General features: G+C 49.6%; 1 protein-coding gene across 20 annotated transcripts in view; it reads left to right on the top strand.

The window, feature by feature from the left end:
- Positions 1 to 5,745: 5,745 nt before the first annotated feature.
- CD44 (CD44 molecule (Indian blood group)) overlaps positions 5,746 to 19,440 on the top strand; it is an 86,993-nt gene continuing 73,298 nt past the window's right edge. For 6 of the 20 annotated variants that reach the window (XM_045066033.1, XM_045066028.1, XM_045066035.1 and 3 more), the window contains exon 1: positions 5,751 to 6,002. In XM_045066033.1, the coding sequence (XP_044921968.1) occupies positions 5,936 to 6,002 (67 nt within the window). In that variant the 5' untranslated portion in view covers positions 5,751 to 5,935. Of the gene's footprint in view, positions 6,003 to 19,440 lie in introns of all 20 variants that reach the window. The other 14 variants (XM_045066026.1, XM_045066027.1, XM_045066025.1 and 11 more) reach the window with 6 other exon arrangements.

Below are 19,440 nucleotides of genomic sequence, written 5' to 3'. Positions count from 1 at the left end.
GTGAGGTCAGGTAGAGAAAAGAGCATGGAACTTAGAATCAGAAGACCTGAGATTTAGATGCGGAATCCTGAGTTCAAGACCCAGTGGTAGGCACAGTCCCCAGCCCTCTGAGCCTCTGCTTACTCTCTTGTAAAACAGAGTGATGCCCTCCTACATTCCTCAAGTCTCTTTGGTTGCAACAGAAACCAGCTTAAGTGAACACAAGGAAACAAAAGGGGCATATTATGAGGACATCAGAGTAGGTCAGAAAAGTCGCAGGCAAGAATGCAGTCAAGTGTTAAGAATGGACAAGGCTCTGGGGCGCCTGGGTGGCTCAGTGGGTTAAAGCCTCTGCCTTTGGCTCAGGTCATGGTCTCAGGGTCCTGGGATCGAGCCCTGCATCAAGCTCTCTGCTAAGCAGGGAACTTGCTTCCTCCTCTCTCTCTGCCTGCCTCTCTGACTACTTGTGATCTCTGTCTATCAAATACATTAATAAAATTAAAAAAAAAAAAGAATGGATGAGGCACCTATATAAAGTCTCACACTACTAATTCAAATTTCATCTTTAAAAATTCATGTTAGCTACCACCAAACTGTGGGACTTGACCTATTAGCATACTATCTTAGCTTCAAAAGTTCTGTAGAAGACCATTTTGTACCTGACATGGACCTTTCTAGAATCCAGAGGCACCTTGGCCTCCTTGGCGATTCTAGGGTGCACCAGCCACATGGGCTCCCTTATTTGCCATAATTTGAAAGCCTTAGTTATGCAAAAGGCTCGGCTCTGTAATCACACCTGGTTAGCTCTAGACTAATGAGTCGTTCAATGTCATTTATGTGTCATGAAGATTGTTTCCCAAATTACCAGTTTATTTCGACTTCACTAATAATTATTTCACAGGAGCTTTTTAAACCACTGTTCATTTGCATGTGTAGAACTCACATGTTGAGAGTAAACTAAGAAGGGATTTTTTTTTCTTAAGTTAAAGTCAAACTGGAATGGCACTTCACTGTACCTTGGCGGCTCGCCCCTCCTGCGGTAAGCAGCCCCATGCAAGAATTGACTGTTGTCCCTTTAAAAGCGTCTGGTGGCCGGCTGTGTTTATAATCCTGGAATCTCATGATTTGGTCCCACCTCCCGGCCTTGCTCACACACTCCTGCTCACATTTGGTCTAGATTTGACTTTTCCTTGCTTAAGAAGAACAAGATTTATTGCCAGTCAGAAGCCAGCAGGCCCCCACATTTAGGAAAAATAAATAAATGAATCCTAGTCTGCCAGAGCGAACCGCACTCCGGTTCCCCTGGGTCTTCTGAAAACAGTCACGCAGATCAGATCCTGCTGCGTGTCTGCGTCTAGAAAGTGTCAAGTCGTCCCAATGCTTCTGTCTTTTGGCTCATGGGATTCCTGAAGTTACCCTCTGAGGTGTTTGGGGAGGAAAAGGAACAGGTCGTTCATACATTATTTAATGCTTTTTTATTGAGAAATGTGTACCTGCCAGAGATGGGGTATCCCCAGGAACTGAGGCGGTGCACACCCTAAGACAGGGAAGTCCCCGTCCTCAGGTAGCTTAGTGGTTGAGGGGTTGCTGAGCCCTGCCATGAGTCTCGATGCCTTCTTTCCCTTACTAGTCATAGCAGGCTATGAGACAAGCCTTATTAACCTCACTTTGTAGATGAGATAAGTAAAACTCCCAGAGGTCAAGTGACCTGAGTAAGGTCACCCGGCTGATGAGAGGGTGAGCCACAGCTCAAATGTGGGCTTCCTTAACCCACGGGCTATGGATTGGGTCCTGGATTCTTACCTAATTGTGTGACCTCAGGTCAACTCAGATCAACTCAAGCTCTCTTTTCCAGTCTCCCACAGCCCTGGGTTGGGCTTAGAAAGGTAACCCATGCAACACACAACAGATACTGGGCATCTCAACTTAGTAACTTCAGGGATTTAAAGTTTATAGAGGCTCCAAGGGGAGGAGGGAATGTCTTTGTGAGACTGGGGGCTTAGGGGTGGGGTGTCAGAGACGTCTGGGCTGGATAGATGATGACAGGATTCTCTCAGAGAGGTGGTCCAGGAATTCCCAAAGGTTGGCCTTGACTCAGGCAATCGCTCTGTCAGTCTGAAATGAGTCACTTGTGGCATGGGGGCGAGCAACCTCAGTCCCTCGCTAAACTACCGGGAAGACGGCCCGAAATGTATTTCCTTCTGGGAGAGAAGAGTAAGTGAGAGAAGAGTCCTAATTACAACCCCTAGAATTTGCATGGCCCTCCAGAGTTTGTAAAGCACGTTCACACCAGTTACCTCATCTGCTAATTGTTAACAGTCCAGAGAGGCCGAGGGGACCAGGGTTCGAGAAGACTGAGTCAAGTGGTCTTCATATATTTTTTTCCAAAATCAACTACTTTGTCAGAATGAAATATCACTCAGAAGTCTAGGGTCTACAGTTGATGAGACTGGATGTCACCATTGGGATAGGGATAGGATTGGGGGTGGGCAGGGCACAGCCTATGCTGAAACCTTTGCTTGGGCCCCTAAGTCTGTTCCTGAAGGGTCTCCCCAGAATCTGCAACTTCCGTGAAACCCAACGAGAAACATTATTGCAGTGAACACCCATTCCATTTTATTTGCCTCTCCTGAGAAAAGAGAGCTGAAGGCCGGGGAGCTAACCAGAGAAGTCCAAGGTCACTCTTGAGCCAGTGCCCGCTCCTTGCAACTCACCAGGGCTGCTTCCTCAGGTGGTTAGAGTCTGAAGATCTTCCTGGGGGGTCACTGGGCACCCAGGTGTCTCAGAAAGGTGTCCTCTTGGTGACAGACATCTCTGCTATGACTGGGAACATGGTTCAAAGTGCCTGCTTTGCAGGTGGGGCTCAGAGGCATCGTCTTCTTTTCAGGAATCATGGGGCCGGCGGGATAGTGGTTGAGAGTAGGTCCAGTAATTTTTCAGTCCCCAACACTCTCCCTGGGAATGCAAGAGGCGCAGCCTGCTGTCAAGCAGGCTTTCCCCAGCTCTAAACCTTACGCAGAACTAGAGAGTGGTCGTTATTGGCTGAATGTTTTTCCCAAAATTATATTTTAGACTCTTAACCCCGAATGGAATGATACTTGGAGGTAGGGACTTTGAGAGATTATTAGGTCAGGAGGGTGGAGCCCTTATGAATGGGATTAGTGCCTTTTTGAGAAGGACCTGGGAGCAGGCTTGCCCCCTCCCCTGCCCCTGCAATCTCGGTCTCTGTCTCTTCCTCCCTCTCACCCTCTCCCTTCCTGTCTCTCACTCTATCCCCTCTGGGTCTCCCGCCCTCTCGGTCTTGCTCCATCATCATGTGAGGATAGAAGACAGACATCTGCAATCCAGGAAGAGTGTTGTCAGCAGAATCCAGCCCCGCTGGCCCCCTGATCTGGGACTTCCCAGCTTCCCAAACCATGAGAAATAACTATCTGTTGTTTAAGCACCCCGTTTGTGGCATTCAACTGTAGCAGCCAGAACTGGTCAAGAATGTCCTGGAATGGTTGAAATGGTAAATCTTACATTAGGTGTGTCTTAGCATAATAATAATAATAACAACAACAACAGCAGCAGCAGCAGCAACCACAATAATTAAACTTATATTGGCTCCCTATTTCCTAAGGGTCAAGTTCAAAGTCCCTGAAACAGTCTGTGACCTGAGCCGGGCCTCCTGTTTGCTATCCTCTTCTCAACATCTTCGTCTCGCTGAATCTTCAAGGCACACTAAACTGCTCTCCATTGCCCGAACAAGTCATGTGCTTTCACTTTTCCGCACTCACTCACAAGTTTGCTTTTAGTCATAATAACAAACACTTCTACGGCACTTACTGCATGCATATTTATGCATATATCTAGTGCTTAATATGTACAGGACATCTGAGTCATTTAATCTTCCCCAAGTCTATGAAGTAGATACCGTTATTAACCCCATGTTAGATGTGAGAAAATTGAGGCACAGAGAGGCTAATGTGCTTGCTTGCACTATGACCTTGTGGTCACCAAGGCAAGTAGGAAGCTAGGCATTCCGACTCCTGAATCCTTGCTTTTAGTCGCTATGGAGTACTGCCAGTGGGTGGATGCCTTGTCCTGAAGAATTCCCCCTCCTTTAAGACCTGGCTTATATACCACCTCCACCAAGAAGTCCCCCTGGGGTTCCCCCAGGAAAAGGTGGGACTCTCTTCTCTAGGATGGATAGCACTCTGCCCACAGGGATTCTGCACTATATTTCCTATTGCATGCTAATAGCCAGCTTGTAAGTCTGATTCTCTACCAAATTGTGGGGCCCCTGAAGGTAGGGCAGATCTTACTTATCTTGATATCCCTGAGCACTCACTACAGGTTTGGTGAATCAGGGACAGCTGCATACGCTTTTTCCCAATTTTTCAATTTCTTCGCAAAAATAACAAAATCAAAGAGGAATTGCTTTGGTCAGAAATCCTGGCACGGCACCTTCAGGATCATGTCAAGGTCACGGACAGCATTATCTTTTTCTGTGTACCCCACCGGGCAAGAAGGCCATTCAGTTACACTTCTGGTGGTCCACATCAACAATAAATACTGCTCTTGATTTTCAAATATGAAACCACTGTCATGCTATAGGTAGATATGAAATTATAATGCGAAGGGTGATTTTTTTTTTTTTAACTCAAAATGCCTCTCTTGAAGAACAGGACAATCTTCCTTCTCTTCCTGAAATGTACAGGGTAGGACGGAGGAGGGAAAGTAGATGAATGTTTGCATCATTGGAGCCTAAACAGGAGCAAGAGAGGATGGGTGGATGTATGGATGTTTGTGTGGTGGCTGGATTTGTGGACGATGGGTGGATGGCAATGGATAGATACACTGATGAACAAATGTGACTGGCTGGAGAAGAGGATAGTATATAGATGGATGGATGGAGGTTTATGAAGACACTTGGAAAGGGATGTATGGGAAGGTGGAGAAGCTGTATAAGAGAGTGATCGGAAGAATAAGTGGATGGATGGTTGGATGGATGGAAGGAAGAATGTGTGGTTGGATAAGTAGATGGAAGGGATGGATAACTGGGTAGACAGGTGGGTCGAAGGACGTTTGGGAAGATGAATGAGTATGGGTGACTGGATGGATGAGTGGCTGGATGGATCCACGTGCCAGTCTGAGGCTGGAAGATGACTTGTGGGTTGGAAGAGGGAAGTAGCAGTCCCAAGACTGGTCCTCTTTTGTTTTCTCTGAGCAGCCCTGATAAAAAGCAAAACTCCACCTGAGCCAGGAGAACTTGGCTTCTCTTTCACTGGGAAGAAGAAGGAGCTCATCCTCTTCCCCTGGGAAGAATCACAAGCTCCAGACCCCTCCAGTCCAACATAAGCACCGGAACTCAGCTCTCCAAGCAGGACCTCCTTGCCATGAGGCCATCCCCCCTCCCAGAATATCCAGCTGTCTGCGAAACCCAGAGACACCACTCCCCAGCCCGATTCCCAGAGAAACTCAGCGGAGAGGAGGGGTCGGAGGCTGAACCCAAGGCAGCTGGGTTTGGGGATCCAGTCAATCCCTTGCGGGTCCTGAGGCCGCCCTCCCGGCGGGCCCGGAGAAGACCCCGGCGCGTCCCGGGGCGCACAGGCACCCCGGCCCTCCCGGCGCCCGCCCAGGCCGCCCGGATTTACGGTCTCCCCAGAGCATGGGGCGGGGGCGGAAGGGCCAGCGCAGGGGAGGGCTGCTACGTCTTTAAACCTCTGTCGGCTGCTTAGTCACAGCCCCCTCGCTTGGGTGTGTCCTGCGCTCGCTCCCTCCTCCCTCTTAGGTCACTCTTTCAGCCCTTGAATAAAAACTGCACCCAACTTCCCAGGCGCCCTCATTGCCCAGCCGGACCCCAGCCCCTGATAGGTTCCGTCCGGCCCGCTCGCCCCGTGTTCCGCCGGCCCCTGCCCAGTGCCCCCGACCCTCCGGCGCCCCGCGCTCACTCTCTCGGTTCGCTCACACCATGGACAAGTTTTGGGGGCGCTTTGCCTGGGGACTGTGCCTCCTGCAGCTGAGCCTGGCGCAGATCGGTGAGTGCCGCGGGGGGGGGGGGGGGGGCAGCGGTAGGGAGTGGCCTGGGTGGCCCGGAGGGACCCGGTAGCCACCTGGCTTAATTGGTCCCGGGGACCGGGGACCGGAGGCAAGTGGGAGGCGGACCGCGTGGATTTGGTTCCGGAGAGTGGAGCTAGGATTTGCGCTAAGCCGTTGGAGAGTGTGCTGGAGGGAAGCACCGTTGGATTGAAAGGAAAAGAGAAAGAGCGAGGAAAGTTGGCCGGGCAGGCTGCCGGCGCGCGGTTTTGGGTGAGGTCGCTGGTGCCTGCAGCACAAGGCAGAAAGTAACTGTACTCCTGGGTGCGCGCAACCGGTGTCTGGACCAACAGGCTCGTGTGCCCACGGGCGTTGGAAGCCTGGCTGCGCTGCGGCCGGGCAGGGCAGAGCTAGGCGGGGCCGGGGCTGTTGGCCAGGTGGCCCTAGAGATGGTGGTGTGAGGACTGATGGCCAGGAGCTTTCCAGAAAGGGGTGCGGGCGCCCTGGAGCTCCCCACTGGGCCTGGGTTCCAACGCTCTTGGAGCTGGCTCCAGTCACTGCCTATCTAGCGCTTGTGGGAACTTGAACCAGCTCTGTGAGGTTCTGGGTTTCCATGAGGTGCCAGCCTGGGGCAGGGAGTGTGAGGAGGAAGGGCAGTGACTGAGCCAGCTACTGGATCCTTGCGAGCCTCCTGCTTCTGCCAATCAGTTAGGGAAAATCCAGACAGTACTGTGCCTCACATTCCCTGCCTGGCAGCCTCAGAGCAGGGAGGGGAGCCTGGGCATCGGGGTCGTGTTAGGGACCCTGGAGCTGGGGCTGCCCTGCCCCATCCAAACAGGGTCTGTATCTTCAGTGGCTTTGGAGTGCAAGATGGCTGGTGGGCTATTCTGGTGAGACTGAACTCCAGGCGTTCTTTCTTTTTGTCTGTATGTGTACAGATAATTACATGGCTGATTTGCTTATTGCTAGCAAAATTAATTTTTCTTTTAAGAAGTGCCAGCTGGGTCATTAAGACAGCTCAGCCTATGGTTCATTCTACTCAGCAAGTCTTTATTAAACCCAGCTCTAGGGGGAACAAGAAAGTAAAGACACAGTCTTACCTGGGTATTTTGGGCTGGGGATGAGTGAGGATTGAAGAGTTAGATTGGTGAAACAGAAGTAGTAATAGCGATGATAATCATACTAATAGAAGAAATGCCAGCTCCGGCTGCCGTTTGCTACATGCTTTCAGGGGGCCAGATGCCGTGCTAAATCTTCATAAGCGTTAACTTTCTTTATGCTCACGGTGGCCCAGGGAGAAGTGTCCTGTTACTAGCCCTGTTTTACAGGACGGAAATAAACAGAGAGGTTAAGTAACTTGTCAGTTTTCACATAGCCAGGAGGATTGGTGCACGTGTGAACCCAGGTCCATGAGCCTGTGCTTAGTGGGAACATGTTAGACTGTATGGATAGTCCAAACATCCTTGGAAGGAGTTTGGGGACAGAGGGCTCAGGTGGATCAGAGGCCATTGAGGAGGACTTTAAGGTGAACTGAGCTCCAGCAAGCCCTTGAAAGGCAAAAACGCTCCAGGTGCCAGAGAAGAGAAAAACTGGAGTGCAGGGAGAGCCCTGGCCCAGCCTTCTCTGGGACCTCCCGAGACATCTCTCTGTGTATTACCTTCCAGCATTTCTAATGCTTTTTTTTCTGAAGATCCTGATTACTGACTCCTTCCAGCTGGTCTCCCTGATTCTTCTGAAGGGCCCTGTCCCCAAATATTTGGGGCTGTCCTAACCCTTGAGGTTCTCCCAGAGACCAGAAGCCTCACTCCCTGCCCCGCATTTTCATGGTCCTTATGGGCAGCATCATTTGGAGGAAGCACGATAAAGTGCCAGTAGCAATAACTGTCAGAGCTTTGACTTTCATGAGCTTGTAACGTTGTTTGGAAGGAACTGAGACTTGGAGACGTGACTTAACAGCAGCTCGCCTGGGCAGGCAGAGGGGGAAAGAGGAAGAGGAGCTGGGGTGGGGGTGTGGGCAGTACCTTTGCCCCAGTTACCCCCCCCCACACACACACAGTGTGGGTGGATTAGTAAGGAGGGACGCCTCCAAAAGACAACGAGGAAACTTTGGAGAGGAACAAAGCTTTGGGGAGGAAGAAGGTCTCCATCCTCCGTGTCAGAAAGCAAAAAGTATAGAAACGGCCAACACGGGACCCAAAAATTAAGTTGGAGAATAGACACTTTGAACTCAGTGTCATAAGCAGGGGAAAGAAAGTGGCCCCGGGTAGAGGGCAAGGGGGTCGAGCCCTCCCCTATCTCCTCTCCTCACTGCTTGGGAATTGCGCCCCTGGTGTTGAGAAAAAGGGGTGCATCTAAGGGCTCTGGAGCTTGGGGGCCCTTCTGCTCCCTTTGGAGGTTAGAGACCCCTCTTCCTGGGAATTAAGGCTTTGGCTGAGTTTTCCCAGGTGCAGAAGCAAGAAATCCATCGTTGCTGAGATTAGCATCAGTCAGTTCGGTTGCTCCCCAGATACGCATTGGACATCTTATTTCTTGCAAAGGCGCAGGGCCAAGTAGGTGTGTCTGAAGCTGGCAGCCAGTAAGAAAAGGTTCCATTTTCTTTCAAATCACCCCACGCAGAAGCAGCACAGGCAGCATGAAATTCTTAACTTATGACAGATCCTCTTCCATTCATTCAAGAAATATTTCTTGACTCATTGTCATAGACTCAGCAATGGGGACTCCAAGGACCATTTAGAAAAATCCTTTTTTCCCATGGAGGAAACAGATCCTGAAAAGGAGGGAGGAGTGACTTTTTCTCTTGCAGATGGACTGAGGGCTGGGCATTTTCCATCCACGGGTCTCTGAAACACCTGTACCATCCAGGACAGTGATGAGCCCCAGCCTCTTGTCCCTGCAGTGGGCACAACAGTTGTTTTACACCTTAAATGCTATATGAAACACCCACTACATTTAAAAAATTTTACTCTACAATATATCCTCTTTGAGCTTAATAGAAGAATAATGATATATATTTCTTCTCGAAGCCTCACGCTGCTACTGCAAAGAAGAATGCTAAGTCCCAAGGAAGTGCCGTTTACTGAGCACCAGCTCTGCACTAGGCACTCAGCCGGGGGATTTGAATAGGTTATTCCGTATAAGCCTCATGACCGTCCTGTATATGTTTAGCACTTTCTTAACCCCATTTTGTAGACCAAGAAACTGAGGCTCAGGGAGGAGGCGTGACTTTCCCAAGGACACACAGCTGGTAAACGGTGGGGATGGGGTTTCCCATTGTCTAACATTAGAGTGTTAGACTCCAATGCTTATGCTCCTTTGATTCGTTACTTGGGAAATTGTGTGTGTATGTGATTCTCCTCCCTTCCCTGTCCCATGTGACCAACTAACGTGAAGCCTGGTGTGAATGGCTTCTCCCCCCTGGCAGGCTCTGTGGACTCTTGGCTGCCCTACCCTGCCCTACCCTGGACTGTTTCTCCCCAGGGTTGGCCACAGCTGTCAAGAGATGCCAACCTAGTTATTTGTTACTAAAATAAGTCAATTGCCTTATCAGAGTTCAGCTGCCCTTCTAGACATGCTCTCATTTGCAGGCTTGGAAAAAAGGGAGAGGCTCTGCTTCTCGTCTAAGAAACAAGTTAGGGCAATTCCCTCCTGCCTGAAAATTAAAGAAGAGCCCCTGCAGAGTCCCTCACCCTAACCCTGTAAGCATTTTAGATGCATTAACCTAGCAAGGCCCTCATCACATGCTCCGCGGAGGCCCCCGGTGTTTAGCAGGTTGTATGTGGCCCAGCGAGGGCAAGCCTTAAGGACTTAGGTGGTGGGCTGACATGGTCTTCTACAAAAGTCAAGGATCTTGAACTGAAAGCCGTATGGAACTCGAGGTGACAGGCAGCCACCCAAGTGAGATTTCAGATCTGTCTACGGCTTCTGGGCTGATGGTTCTAAGTTGGGGTTCCCTGACAGAGAAGAGATGGTGGGAGGCAAGCTGGGCTTCCCCAGCAGGGGTCTTGCCTAGGGCTGGGGCAGGGCTGGGGCAGGGCTGGGCTGGGCTGGGCTGGGGGCTGTCCTGGGATTGGGGCTAGGTTGTGTTGGGCTGGGTCTGGGCCAGGGCTGGGGCTTGGTCTCGGTCTTGGCTAGGACTGAGACACAGGCTGGCGAGTTATGTCTTTCTAGCACCTCGATTCAGCCAGCTCCACCCAGAGCCTGAAAAGGAAGTGGCTCTTGTGCAAGGGTGAGCAGAAGCAGGTGGCAGATGCTGTCGGACAAAGCATGGTTCTCGGAGGGGATCTTTTCTGCTTCAGAAAGAAATTCTGGGGGATTGCACAGCAAGAGGCTGATGACTCAATTTCCTTTGTGTCTCTGCTTGACTAGGAAGTACACGAATGTTCTTTAGAATGATCAGGGTAGCCTGGTGCCTCCTACTTTAAATTCGAACCCCACTATCCACTCACTTGGCAAGTTCAAATTTTTCTTAAAATATGTCCTCCCCCCTGGGCGCCTGGGTGGCTCAGTGGGTTAAGCCTCTGCCTTCAGCTCAGGTCATGATCTCAGGGTCCTGGGATCGAGTCCCACGTCAGGCTCTCTGCTCAGCGGAGAGCCTGCTTCCCCCCCTCTCTCTGCCTGCCTCTCTGCCTACTTGCGATTTCTCTCTCTCTGTGTCAAATAAATAAATAAAATCTTTAAAAAAAAAAAAAAAACCATGTCCTCCCCCAAAGCTGGTCATCCAGGGTATAGGAAGCCAGACCAACCTGACAGAGTTAGGAAGGAGTGTTTTCTAGTCTGTGGTTGTGGAATCTGGCTTGGTATGGATAAAGTGATTGTGTATGCCAAATTTCCCAGGAGAGTCAGGATTTCAAATGTGCAAACACTCTACCACTTCACGCATAGTATATATTTTGTCTAAGGGTCTCTATTTTTCTACCAATAAATGTATGGCTTCGTGTGATTAGGAGTCAAAACCTTTGCAAAGCGTTTTGCATAAATGAATTCACAGCTTGACAATGCCTTCTTCAGTTTAGGGTCCGATTAAATTGATATTTGGTTCTGAAAACAGGAGAAGTATAGGGGAGAAACATTTCATATGCCTCTGCTCTCCACGTCCTGATCACCCCATATGTGAACTACCAAGACAAGTTACATATTTGATTCTTTCTGGCTGTGTGTGGGCACACATGTGGGTGTCGGTATGTGTCTGAGCCCATGCCTTTACCCCTCATGTGGGTATCGCTCACCCCTCCTTAAGCATGTACCCGGTGTCTTCTATGGGCCCCACACTGTGCTGGGTACCACGGGGGAATTAGGTGTATGAGATCGGCACCTCTGGCCAAAAACTTTGTGGTTCTGTGTGTAGAATATGGTGCACCCAACTGACAGGCTAATGACATTGTTGAGCTGACACATGATAAGCAGGCCTGGAGAGATCCACAGAGAGGAGGTGGCAGTAGGGACCAGATAGGATTTGAATCTACGAAAGAGCGGGACTGAAAGCAGGGCGTGTCTCTCTATCACCCTGCTACTTATCTACCCACTGTGGAATACGTTAGTGAACCAGCCCACAGTGTCAACAAACATTTATCCCATCCCTGCTGGCTGTTGCTGCCAGTTAGGCACTGAGGGTGGGGGGGGTGGGATTCGTGGTCAGAAGATCACCGTCCTCACCCCTAAGTCGCCAGCGCGTGGTGTGGTATGGGGTTTCCTGGGTAATGGCTGGCTGTGTGTCTCTGGCTTCCACATACTAGATTCAGGTCTTGCACGGTCCCCCTCAAGTCATGAAAACCCATAATGCCTCCAGACATTGTCAAATTGGTGGTGGTGGTGATGGGTAAAGTCACCTCGCGTTGAGAAGCTGGGGTCGTAGGATGGCAGCCATTCCAGGAAGCTCACTTCTGACAAGGCAGGATCTGCTTCTCATAGGGCCCCACTGGGCTAAAATTAATTAGCCTTGAAGCTGCACAGTAAAATCATGCAGAGGGAGGCCTTTTTCCCTTTGTGGGCCAAGGGATGCTAATGACTTTCTCACTTCTCCCGCGGGGGGAAACCCCAAACCGGACATGCTCTGTCTTATCTATCTTCTGCAGAATGGTGGGAGCCCCCTGACGTCAGGGATCATGTCACATTCATTGTATGCATGTGTGGCCCCAGATCCAGGCATTGGCCCTGGTTACCAGTAACTGATGAACTCAAGTGAATATCCAGAATCCAGAGTTAACCTGGCCCTCTACACGCTGCTGGACAGCATACGTAACACAGCAGATACGTCTGTGCGTGTATATAACAGTTGGTGATGGCTGTTTTGCTGAGGGCAGGGGTAAGAAGGGCGCTGGGCTGGTCAGCTGCCCAGCACAGGGCTCATGTTTGGTCTGCCCAAACAGGGAGGTCACCCGTCTATTTGTGGTTTTGGTGGCTGCTTGCTGTGGCTTGGGACGTCTGTTTCAGGACAGGGTTACTACCTTCTTGGGCCAAGAAGGGGGTGGGAGCCACGCAGGATGGTGACACCAACCCCCAAATTTAAGCCTCAAAATAAAACCCTCCCCAGCAGCAGCCCACTTGGAGGTCTGGTTATTTGGGAGATGCTGATCTGAGGTTGGACTCCTTGAGCACCCTTCTGATTCTCCTCCTCCCACCATGCCTGCTTCTGGAAGGTGGTGGCAGCTGGGAGAGAAGCAGAAGAGCTTCACAGAAGCGTCTCACCTTCTCTGCGGGTCTCCTGCAGCTCAGGAAAGAATAAGTCTCCAGGGAAGCCTGCTGTCTGCGGGGGAACCCCACGGGCAACAGCAAACTCTGTCTCCTCTCCCTAGAAGCTTGCCGAGTCTGGAGTTGCCCATAACTGGGGCAGGTCCTGCCTCCCTAGCCCAGGGATCATCTGCCCGGTGACGCTTGGACACAGGGAGTCAAATGGGGAATGAAGGGACAGGTGTCGCAGGGGAAAAGACCATCCCGAAGCCAGATCTTCCTGAGCGTGGTGTGCTCCGGCTGCCTGGGTGTGTCCACCCGAGGCAAGTGGCTCTTGTGAGTGCAAGTGTGGACCAACTGGCCTGGGGGTGGGAGGGGGCTGACTAACCAGAAGGCGATTTGCAAAACTGAGGCCCCAGAAATCTTCTTCGAGGAAGACTTTGGAGTTTTGGAGTTGCGGAACTCCAGTGGGGAGATATTTTCCACATTTGCTCTGGTGTCTCGGCCAGTGTCCTCTGGAGGTGCCTGTCGGTTCACCTTCCTTCCCCACAACCTTCCTTGACAGTTAGAGAGAGCGCCTGTACCTTGTGCACTTGTTTCTTTGCAGTTGGCTGGATATTTTTGAGGTGACGATCGCCACAATCAGTAACAATAGTGAATACTTACACAGCGCTACCTCTACACCAGCCTTCTAACGTACACCAGCCTTCTGAGTAGTGTGAGTGTTTGCCCTGTTTTACACATGAGAACGTTGAGCCATGGGGAATTTGAGTAACTTGTCCAAGGCCACAGAGCTGGTACATGATGGAACTGGGATTCCAACCTAGGTGATCCGGCTACTGGGTCCAAGCTCTTAGGCACTGCCTTAGTGTGCTTCTCTTAGTGTATCAAGCGGTCAGAGCCCCCAGAAACCCCAGTGGTGATGCCTGGTGGTACTCTGGTTGTTTCCATAAACTCCATCTGGGAATCAGGTGTGGGTTAGGTCATAAGGTCCACAGAGCTGGTCTTGCCCTCCCTTTCTCCTTATGATGCCAAAGGAAGGGGATGGAATTGCAAATATGAAGGAGAAAGAAGTTGTCATGGAAACTTCTCCCCATTCATACTCTGAGTGTCTTGTTCATTCCAATTCCTGGAGAGAAGTTCTCCTCTCTTCTATATGGTGGGAAGTTGGGGGCAGGGAGTAGAATTGAAAAGGATGGTGGATTGAGTTGTTTGTTCATCATCACTTCATTACTTGTCCCCTGGAGGAGAGGTGGAGGTTGCTGATGGGGGATTCTCTACCATCTAGGGCTTTGGCTGGTGAACGGACAAAGCTAGGAAAGGGGTCAGTCAAATAGCAAGAATGTGCTTGCCCTCAGTGCAAGGGTCCTTGGCCCCAGGGCCTTCTCTCTACCAGCTAGAATTGATGAGGGAAGAGAGAACTGAGAGATGAGGCCATGAGGAGTCAGGCTACACTCTCTGGCTGGCGTAAGGACCTGAGCAAATACTACAAGTGGGCCCTTCTTCCTGAGCCTAGCCTACACCTAAAAGTGACCTGGCTTCTGTGTGGCCCAGCAGGTGACTTGTGCAAGGGGAGGTGGGGGAGATGGGCAGTGTTTCCTCTGGGTGCTTTGCTTGAGAAACAAGCCACCAAGGAAGTGTAGAAACAGAGCCCCCTGGGGACATCTGCCTTGTCTGTGTGTGTTTGGCCTGGGCTCAGAGACTCATCACAGATTCCTTACCCATTTGAATTTCACTTGAGCAGGTCTGCAGGGCCTTCTAGGGCCCACACATTAGTCATGGATCTAGGCAGCATCTTTTACTACTCCTCTCTCAAAGACAACCTGCTGAGGTATTAAGGTGATGACAATAAAGCCTTGTAGGTGTTCGTCATTATGCAAATTGAGATGCCAAGGAGAAATTCACAATGCCCTGCAACCCATACCTGGTCTCCTGCCTCGGGTCTAGAGGGTGGTTTCTGTGCAAGTCCCTGGCCCCAGCCTTCACACAGTCCAGAAGTAATAAGTGAGGATCTCTTATCTGCCCATCACAAAATGTGACGGAAGGAAGCAGAGTCCAGCAGAGCTGTGCACTGTCTTACAGCAGGCGGGAGACCAGGTGAGGTCACTGAGCCAGCCTCCCAAGACCCCAGCTGGTTGCACGGTCACGTTTTCCTGCAAGGAGAAGACAAGTATTCAGGTACTGACCAGAGCACTGGTCACACAGAGGTAGACCAGAGAAGTGATGCTGGCATAGAAATCTCTTACCTGAAGTTCATCTTCTCTGTGGACCTTCTGTGGTTGGACAAGTTGTCTTCCCAATGTCAGCCTTAGAGGTCAAGTACATCCCTCCAGTCTCCCCTGAGTGACTTTTATTCGCCTCTATTGTCTTGTTTCTCCCTGATAATTCGTAACCCCCCCAGGAGGGTTAGATGAAGTTTAAGGGATGCTTCTGAGCTGTGTGTGGCCATCTGTTCTCTTTCATTGGTGAGCAGAGGAGCTCCTTAAGGAAAAGTTCATGCTTTATGTGCATTGTGTACATTTTTGTATTGCGGTAGCCCCCAATTTTCAGTTCCCCAATTATAGTAGATGCTCAATAAATTTTGGATGACTGAATGGGTGAAATTTCTAGATTTGGCAAAGCAATCTTTATCACTTACCTTTGGTGATTTTTTATAGATTCTGGCTAATTCTTTTTTATCCTTTTTTTTTTTTTACTCGTCTATAGAAACATTTTACTTTTATTTATTCTAGTGTCGCTTTTAGTGATCCTCAAACCTCCTTGAAATTGCTTTTCTCTGCATTCTCCCTAATGTGAGTATCTTTCTTGAAGTTTGACGTGTCAGGCAAGGCAGGGGAAGTTCAGAGCTCATTAGGTTTTGTCCAATAGGACAGGGATCATGATTTCCTATAAATCTGTCTGCCTCTATGCCCTAGCACTTCCTTCCAAATCTGGTCTCCTGCACAAAAAACCCCAAGCCTCAAAATCGTATTCCCGATGACACTTAGAGAAAAGATGTTGTCTTTTGGTCACTCTGTTAAAAGAAAAAAAGAGGAAGTTGTTCTTTTCAATGGTTTAAAAACCTCCTATTCCAAAGATCACTTGTGGGAAATCAGAGGTTTCTTGTGGTTCCCTGGGAATGAGGAGGTTTGGCTTTGGAGGAGGGCTGTGTAGAAGGAGCAGAGGCTGTGAAAAGAGCCAGACCTGAGGCTGATTTCCCTCTTTTCCACTTCGGAGCTGCGTGCGCTCAGACAGTGCATACGTTAAATGTCTTGGACAATGTTTAGCATGTGGTATCTTGTGCTAAGTGTCTAGCACATAGAGGTGCCTCAAGAATAAAAATGTCTATTACTTATTATATTTTAGTTTGCTGAAAAAATCATTTCACCCCTATTTACCTCCAATTTTCCATATATAAAATGAGAGGATTGGATTCTAGTTGATCTGTAAAATCTCTTCCAGACCTCACGTTCTATAAATCCACCACTCTGTAGGCCACGAACACCTAAGCCTCATAAAACTTAATGGAAAGAATAACATGACTATAATGCAGGGCCAAAAAAAAAAGTGATGCCTGGTTTGTATTAAATGTCAGAGGTGAATTATTAATCCATGCCAGAAACAAGTCTGTTGACTCGGTTGTACTCTAAATCCCAATGGCAGGGAAGCATGACTCTTAGGAACAAGGTGCTTTGTTCAGAGAACTCAACTGAATCCTCTCAACCACCTTGGAATGGGCAGATGCAGAAGCTGGGGCCAGAGAAGTTAGGAACATGTCTGAGTCACACGGCTAAAACTGCAGGAAACCAGTCCCGAGATTACTTATAGGATCTGAATGCAATACCCTTTTCCTTAAACTGTACATTGGAAGAGACATTGCTTCAAGTGATCAAAAAAGCCAAGCTATTAAGAAAAGATTATGTCCTTTACTCTCAAAGCTCCATGAGTAACTTGGATTGTTCCACTTCCCTTAAGGGAATGCTGCAGTATGTTGGTACAAAATGAACCACACTACTCAGCCAAAGCAGTGTGTAGAGGGTGAGCTGTAGCATCCTATGGAAAAAACTAGGGTGACCGTGAGGGGGGAAAAAAGCAAATAAGACAAACAAATATATTATTTTATTATTTATGTATTATATACATTACATAATTAATATATATAAACTATATAATCGACCTATATTAAATATATTATATAATTAACATATGAAAAATCACATAATTAATATTGTATAATTATATAACAAATACTAATATATGATTAATAATAAATACATAAATATGCATGTATTTATTATAGCTATTATAAACACACACACACACACACACACCCCTACCAAGGCATTGGGCACGACAGACCTTTTAGATGGCAAGTTGCTTCTTTTACTGAGAACCTTCCAGATTCCTGCTAAGATACTTCTTTTTCATAAACCCAGAGAAGCTCTTTTTGTTGAGGAAAAGAAAAAAGGAAGGATGGGAGGGAGAGGGAGAGAGAGAAAAAATAGGAAAAAGGAAGTCCTAAAGATGGCACTACTTAAGAGTTTGCCCAAGTGGGTCAAGGACTAAATGCCCCGCCAGGGTCCTGACCTTCCACCAGTCTCTCAAAATCCTTACTGAGATCACATCCACCCTGGGTGTGCCCCTCTCATATCCGTCTGGGATCCACCAACCAGAAACCGAAATAAAATACCAGATGCGTTCTGTTCCCTTGTCACATGCAATACCCTCCATTATGGCTTGGTCACCGTGCCTCCAGCTCGCCACGCAGACATGGCATTCTAGGACAAAGGACAACCGCGTGCAGCCCACGGATGTCAGCCCTTCTCCCCTTGGTCACAGGACTGTGGGCCAGATTCTCCCTTACAGTTTGCCGGCTTCCCCAGTTGTAACACGGTGATCAATTCCCTAATTCAGTTCACTAAAGAGTGTAGTGTGGCTGGCACGGTGAGAAGTAGTGAGGGAAGAGGAAGATCTAGATTCTGTCCTTGGAGAGTTTATGGTTTGGGGGGAGAACAAGCAGGTGACAGGGCTCCAGGAGATGACGTATCACCAAGCGCCGGAAGGTGAGGAAAGGCGGACAGCTCTGTGAGCCGCAACCCTGCGGGCTTCCTGCAAGGGGCGGGATTTGAGGACAAGGGGGACGAGCACATGGAAGAGAAGATGGACAGAGAGGGAGAGAGTAGGGGGCAACCTACGCAAGTGCAGAGCTTGGGCTGGAAGTTTCCAAGGGGCTCAAGGAAGTGTGGCCTGAGGGGCTCAGGAGAGGGCGCAGGCTGTCTGAGGAGGAGGCCGAGCTGCGGACGGGTGAGGGATGACATCGGGCAGATTCCAGGCGATCAAGTGTCAGTGGCACGGGCGGCAAGATCCAGTTCTTCTGCCCCAGGGAAGTTCCCACGACACCCTCTTCGGAGGCTGCTGGACAGAGTTCAGAAGTGAGGCAGCTGCTCCTGCCCTTCTTGGGATAGATCTTGAGCAGCTCTGGCTGGGTTGGAGAGTGGCAATGGAAAAGAACCCCAGGCAAGCCCTGCGGCCCCGGTAGCAAATAGATTTCGGCTCACGTACCATTTCCCATTGATTGCTAGAGGCTGCCTGGAGGGCTGTGCTAAGAAGCCAAACCTTGGCTCAGCCACAGAGGGTGCTGTGATCCATTAGTGATGTCTGCCACAGCATGGTCTGGAAGACTCAGCTCCTGTCTCACTACAGCAGAGCAGCAGGCTTTTCTGGTTTTCCATTCTGGTGGCTGCCTGTCACTAGGATGTTAGCCACTCCAATCAAGTGAGCAAGTCATTCTGTAGACTCCACCTCCTTCCAGAAGAGTATAAATTCAGTCTCCCACCCAGAGGAGTTTGGTGGCTTGAGCCTCTAGGATTCCTTTGCACTGTTTTCCTGTCACCCCAAGGGAGGTTAGATGCTGGGAGCCAGGAATCTCCTCTGTTTGAACCAGAGCCAGGCTCCTTGGCAAAGGGCCCCTTCTGCACATCGGCTTCTCTGTCTGCGAACTGAGAAGACAAAAATGACGCCTCACCCATGGGAGTGATAGGAGGAATAACTAGCTAATGGGAGTAAAGCCTTTGAAGATGAAAGGGTTGTATGTGCACGTTAATTACAACTTTTATCAGCCCTGGAGCCTCTGCGTTCTCAGCTGCCACTCGGGGCTCTTCGGTGCCTCCCAAGTGCAAACGGCAACAGCATTCCACAGACTGGCCCCTCTGGGTCCAGCTTGTAGCCTGCAAGTCACGTAGGCTGGATTCTGAGCTCAGGCCGGCAAGCCCATCCTGGGACACTCAAGTTTCCCACTAGTTACGCCCAAGAGAGAAAGCCAGCTCACTACCTGGACAGGTAAGATAAGATAGAACCAAGGTATAAACAAAAGGCTCCACCAGGAGTCTACTAGAAATAGCCCCCAGGTGAGATTAGGACACTGTGCTCTAATTCCCACCATGTCAAAGCCTAATTGTGTGACCTTGGGCTACTGGCTTTATCTGTCTAATGCTTCAATACACTGTGTGAACCACCTGGGGATAATAATCCCTCTGCCTCCCCGGGACCTCTCCACCTTGGCCTGCTAGTGTGAAAGTGTTTTGTGCTGGTTGGTAGAAGCACGTGGTGTGGAACTACAAGGTCCTATTATTACCGGAGGTAACTTTTGCCTTTATCTCTGTCTCCCGTTGCTGGTTGACCCCAATCGTTGAAATTGTATTCTTCGGAATGTTTACCCATCTCTTCCGAGCTGCCATCCCCTCCTGGGCAGTGCTTATCTAAGAAGACCTGGTATGTGCTCAGGCTTCATGGTCG

The sequence above is a fragment of the Mustela putorius genome, unplaced genomic scaffold (assembly GCF_011764305.1).
Source record: "Mustela putorius furo isolate JIRA1106 unplaced genomic scaffold, ASM1176430v1.1 tig00003859_pilon_pilon_pilon, whole genome shotgun sequence".
Lineage (NCBI taxonomy): Eukaryota > Metazoa > Chordata > Mammalia > Carnivora > Mustelidae > Mustela > Mustela putorius.
Note: the sequence above shows the minus strand (reverse complement) of the source record. Positions and strands in the feature narration are given on the sequence as shown.